The 6,000-nt window shown below is 53.0% G+C and overlaps 1 protein-coding gene across 1 annotated transcript in view; it reads left to right on the top strand.

Moving 5' to 3' along the window:
- RAP1GAP2 (RAP1 GTPase activating protein 2) overlaps positions 1–6,000 on the top strand; it is a 158,398-nt gene that overhangs the window by 133,919 nt on the left and 18,479 nt on the right. The window contains exon 17 of the mRNA XM_011947515.1: positions 4,177–4,314. Coding sequence (XP_011802905.1) covers positions 4,177–4,314 — 138 coding nt within the window. The remainder of the gene's footprint in view (positions 1–4,176; positions 4,315–6,000) is intronic.

Raw genomic sequence — 6,000 nt, 5'->3', positions numbered from 1 at the left:
TATAGAACCTGTGGCTGCCAGCACAGACCTGGTCTAGCCTACGACACACGTCGGCTGTAGAGCCTTGGCTGCCAGTACAGACCTGGGTGGTCTAGTGCTGACACACGTCGGCTATAGAACCTGTGGCTGCCAGTACAGACCTGGGTGGTCTAGCCTCCGAATCACGTCGGCAGTAGAGGCTGTGGCTGCCAGCACAGACCTGGGTGGTCTTGCCTCCAACACATGTTGGCTATAGAGCCTATGGCTGCCAGGCCACAAAGCTGCGCAGCAGGTTCCTGTACTGAATATCGTAGGCAGTTGTAGCGCAAAGGCATTTGTGTATCTAAACATCTAAATACAGAAAAGGTACAGTAGAAGTACAGTATTAGAATCTTAATAGGACCAATGTCGTCTATGCGGTCTGTTGACTACAGCGTCATTGTGTGGTGCTTGACTGTATGTCAGAATGTAAACGATTAGTTTGAAATGTCGTTATTGATGATGGTGTTGGCAACACACAAGGGCACTGAGAGAATGTAAAGATGATGATTTATTTATTTATTTATTTTTGAGACAGAGTCTCGTTCTGTCACCCAGGCTGGAGCGCAGTGGCGCGATCTCGGCTCACTGCAACCTCTGCCTCCCAGGTTCAAATGATCCTTCTGCCTCAGCCTCCCGAGTAGCTGGTATTACTGGCGCCCACCACCACGACTGGCTAATTTTTGTATTTTTTGGTAGAGATGGGGTTTCACCATGTTGGCCAGGCTGGTCTTGAACTCCTGACTTCAGGTGATCCACCTGCCTCAGCCTCCCAAAGTGCTGGGATTACAGGTGTGAGCCACTGCCCCTGGCCGAGATGCTGAGATTTATGGAGCGCTAACTAACTCAAGGAACCTGGCTGTGGCCGGGCATGGTGGCTCACACCTGTAATCAATTCCAGCACTTTGGGAGGCCAAGGCAGGAGGATTACTGGAGCCCAGGAGTTTGAGACCAGCCTGGGCAACACAGGAAGAACCTGTCTGTATCTATCTATCTATCTATCTATCTATCTATCTATCTATCTATCTATCTATCTATCTATCTATCTCTATCCATCCATCCATCCATCCATCCATCCATCCATCCATCCATCCATCCATCCAATCTATCTATCTTAAAAAAGGAAGCTCGCCGCTCCTCCAGGGACACCTCAGTGTGCCACCACACCTGTCCTGCCCTCAGTTGTTCAAAGAGCACATGGATTACAATGCTTGCCTGATGGGGTGAATAGAACGTGCTGACTGTTTTAATCATGCAGCAGGAAAACCATTGCTAGGTGGCCCTGTTCAGTGGTGTAGAGAGGGAGTGAGAGATGATGTCCCTCCAGGGACATCTTTGACTCAGATAAGAGAGGCCCTATCAAATCAGGGATATGAAGCTGGTGGGCTGCACACTTCAGTGTCAGTAGCTCCTCTGGGGGGCTGTCCGGCTTACAAATGGCCCTCCTGAGTCTGCGTCCCTTGTCAGGATAGAAAAGCAGGCAGGATGGGGTTCTTTGCTCTTCCCAAGCTTGGAGAAATCCTGACCTCGAGAGAGCCCAGGGAGACCTGTGGTTTGGGTTAGGAGCAGCCGTTCTGCTGTTTTCTTGGGACCACTTTGCTGTAGACCCAGCTCTTCTTAAGATGCCTCAAGGCCGGGCGCAGTGGCTCATGCTTGTAATCCCAGCACTTTGGGAGGCTGAGGCAAGTGGATCATGAGGTCAGGAGTTTGAGACCAGCCTGGCCAACACAGTGAAACCCCGTCTCTACTAAAAATACAAAACTTAGCCAGGCATAGTGGCGGGCACCTGTAATTCCAGCTAGTCGGGAGGCTGAGGCAGGAGAATCACTTGAACCTGGGAGGCGGAGGTTGCAGTGAGCCGAGATCGCGCCACTGTGCTCCAGCCTGGGTGACAAAGCTAGACTCCGTCTCAAAAAAAAAAAAGATGGCTCAAAAGGGGAAGGGAGGTTGTTTGTCCACGTGAGACCATCTGTGGGGTGTGTGAGCCCACACATTTGTATAGGTGTGAATCCAGAGGGGAAGGGAGCAGGGCCCGTGCCTTAATCCCTCCACGTCAGCTTTCTGAAGCTGGAGTTCTGAGAACAGCCTCCCTCGACTAGCTCACACCATGATAAGGAAAATCCATGAGCTCGTGTCCAAGGAAGCCCGAGTGACTCGTGGCTCAGTCAGCGTCAAGATTCCTTTCGTCTTTCCCTTCTGCCCTCCCTAGCTTGTCAGCTTTGTCCTTCAGGCGTGGCCCCTTGTGGCCGTAAGATCTCTGGCATGGTTTTAGCAGCTGACATGTTAAATATCTTCTGGGAATCATTGAGAAAACCTTTCCCCAACGACCCCAGTGGATAATCCTCCTCTGCCACTAAATAGGCTGACCGACTGCCTTAGGCAGATCATGACTCAGTCCTACGTCCCATGGAGGAGAAGGACACGTTTGGCTAGAACCCGTCTCTGCCAGTGGGGAGCTCAGGAGGCAGAGGGGTTGGTACTTATATGTAAGCAACAGATAATATTCATGTCCAGGAGTCTTTGCCCTTGCGGAAGCCTAGACAACTGATTAATCCGGAAGGAGCACCTGACAGGCTCTGGGTCTTTCAGCATTGCCCAATGTGAGGAATATGTCTTGGGCCTTCCTCAGAGGCAGGGACCGTGTCCTACGCGTCTCGACTTTCCTGCTGCGGGTCTCCCAGTTCCTGGCACAGTGCTGGGCACATCAGAAGCCTGCAACAGGTGCTCGTTATTAACCGTAAGAGTAGCCACACTTATTGGATCGTTACGACGTGCTGGGCCCTCTCCTCAGAGCCCTGTGTGTATTCTCACAACTGCTCTGTGGTGTAGACATCAGTATCTGTTTCACTGATAAATCTCAGAGAAGCTGGGTCACCTACCCGGGGATACTCAGCTAGTGGGTGCTGGAGTAGAGAGCCCAGAAGCCCGGATACAAATCCTGGCAGTGAAACCCTGAAGCCTCCGTGCTTTTGACTGCTGAGTTGCATTGCATTCCTGCCTGGCCAGATCCAGTGACTGACTGGATGATCAAAGGGTTACTGGAGAGAACCTCGTCTTCCTAGAACTTTGAAGGCCTTTAGAGCCAGAGAGAGCATCATCCAGGGGGCAGCCAGAATCCTCTGGGACTTCCTTTGTCAGGAAATCCTCCCTGAGGTCGAACTGAGCTCTGCTTCACCACACCACTGTGAGGGTGGTTGTGCCTTCCCGGGTCCATCCCTCCCGTGGCTCAGTGATCTTGATTTTTAGCTGTTCTCACGCTCACATGTACTTTGACAAAGCCTCGGTGGTCCTTTTCCGGGTTCTTTACTATTTGCCAGTGTGCCCCTTGTTCCTGGGTGGCCTGAGCAGCTCTGTGCCCCCCGAGACACTGCCCTTCTGCCAGGCTGAGGGTACATCTCCTCTTTCAGCAACTGCATCAGACCGTAGGCCGTAATGAAGGTGGGCCTGAAGCCCCCTGTCTGTCAGCGGCTGCGTGGGACCGTGGGCCGTAACAAAGATGGGCCTGAAGCCCCTGCAAGTGGGAGGGGCGGCTCCATGCATGGCTTGTGCACAGATGAGTGAGACCCTCACACGCTTCCACCAACGGCCAGCATATTCCAAGTTGCACAGAGCACACTTTGGAATATAATCCAGTGTATATTACAGATGGAGGCTCAAGTTTTCTGGAAAAGAGTCAACTTGTGGTCAGGCACCTGCGTGTGCTGAATCCCCACCACGATGCTGGTTGTGAAACATAGAATTCCCATTTTACAGATGAGGAAGCTGTAGCTTAGAGAGGTTAGTGAATAGGTCCGTGTTGTACAGGTTTGGTAAACTCCAAGCCTCATTTTCCTTACCTGTAAGATGAAGATAACAACCTTTGTCCACTTTGCAGGGGAGCTGGGGCAGCGACCCCTCAGATTCCCTCCAGCCAGGGCTGTGCCTTGCCTCCACCCATGCCCGGAGTGTGAGGCAGAATATGGAAGCATCCTCTGTAAGCTGGAGTAAATAGAGTATGGGCCTCTGTGACCGTGTGTGTGTGTGTGTGTGTGTGTGTGCGCGCGCGTGCGCACGTGCACACACATTTGCTGAGGGCTGTGTCTACAGACCCCACAAAGAGGGCAGAGTCATCCAGAGAGCCCAGGTGCTGATTCTCGGGCCCTTGTTCTCTCCCCATAGAGGGCCATCCGCGTACGCAGCCACTCCATGGAGACCATGGTGGGCGGCCAGAAGAAGTCGCATAGTGGGGGCATCCCCGGCAGCCTCAGCGGGGGCATCTCCCACAACAGCATGGAGGTCACCAAGACCACCTTCTCGGTGAGTGCTGGCAGGCCCTGGGGCAGAAGTGGGTGCCAGGGAGGCACCCCTAGACCTATAGAGGAAGAGTGCCCCCACCCAGGCTTGGGCAGGTGACTTGATCAGGGCAAGCTGGGTGATGGAGGGAAACTGAGGCTGCTTGGGGATGACCCTGACCCCTGACCTGAAAATAGTCCTTTGGAGCCTCCATCCCAGACAGCACCTGGGGTTGGCCCAGGTGGCGCTAGAAGCCATCCTGTCCTGTTCTCTTGAGTTTCCTTGACAGCTAGACGTCCTTCTCAGGGCCAGCCCTGCAGTATCATCCTGGGGTGTGTTTCGCTGCCCAGGGGCTTGGGACCCATGACTGTGAGAGGGGTGTCCTTGCTTTGTTATGATTAATGGCAGCAGTAGCCACCCCAGCTTACTGTGTACCAGGCACTGAGCTGAGTTACCTGTAGACACAATCTCACCTGCTTCCCATCGCAGCGGCCCAAGGTGGGTGCCGATGTGTTCTGTTCCCGTTTGAGGAAAAGGAGGCCTGCCGGGGTTAAGTAACTTGCTAGAGGCCACTCAGCTAAGCTTAAGAGCTGGGATTTGAGGCCGGGCGCGGTGGCTCACGCCTGTCATCCCAGCACGTTGGGAGGCCGAGGCGGGTGGATCACAAGGTCAGGAGTTCAAGACCAGCCTGGCCAACATGGTGAAACCCCGTCTTTATTAAAAATACAAAAATTAGCAGGGTGTGGTGGCGGGCGCCTGTAATCCCAGCTACTCGGGAGGCCGAGGCAGGAGAATCACTTGAATCCGGGAGGTGGAGATTGCAGTGAGCTGAGATCGCACCACTGTACTCCAGCCTGGGCGACAGCGAGACTCTGTCTCAACAAAACAAAACACAAAATCAACTGGAATTTGAATGCAAATCTGCTGGATCCAAAGTCTGTGCTCTTCATCACCATGTGTACAGTTCCCAGGGAAAGGGTCCTGCCGGCCTGTGAGTTTGGGCCTGAATGACTCGCACCAGGGGCTGGGGAGGGGAGGGAATCACATAGTTGAGCCTTTCGTAAAGCAAAGGGGGCTGGGCACGGTGGCTCACACCTGAAATCCCAGCACTTTCGGAGGCTGAGGAGGGCGGGTCCCTTGAGTCCAGGAATTCGAGACCGGCCTGGGGAACAAAGTGAGACCCCATCTCTGCAAAAAAATGCAAACATTTTCCGAGTATGGTGGCACACACCTGTAGTCTTAGCTACTTGGGAGGCTGAGGTGAGAGCATCACCTGTGCCTGGGGAGATCGAGGCTCTAGTGAGCCGTCATTGGGCCACTGCACTCCAGCCTGGGTGTCAGAGTGAGACCCTGTCTCAAAATCTAAGAACTAAAGCAGAGTGGCTTTGGATTTGTATAGACTAGGATTTTCCTTTCTTTTTCTTCAAAATAGCAGAACCTACTCACCATGGTACTAATTATGAGTATTATAAATGGCCTTGCATAATTAATTTAATTGACTAAATATTTTCCTAGCTATGATCTTGTTCCCCCCTGAAGTTGCATGGTGTGAGCAGAGCAGGGCCTTATCTCCATCCTGTGGATGAGGAGACTCAGGTCGGGTCTAACCACTCTCCTGAGGTTCCGTAACATGTGCATGACTGGAGCTGGGCCCTGAGTTGGAGGCTTGGTGGCCTGTAAAGATTGGTTCTGGGCTCCCGTCTGCCCTCT

This window comes from Colobus angolensis, unplaced genomic scaffold (assembly GCF_000951035.1).
Source record: "Colobus angolensis palliatus isolate OR3802 unplaced genomic scaffold, Cang.pa_1.0 Scaffold267, whole genome shotgun sequence".
Taxonomy (NCBI): domain Eukaryota; kingdom Metazoa; phylum Chordata; class Mammalia; order Primates; family Cercopithecidae; genus Colobus; species Colobus angolensis.
Note: the sequence above shows the minus strand (reverse complement) of the source record. Positions and strands in the feature narration are given on the sequence as shown.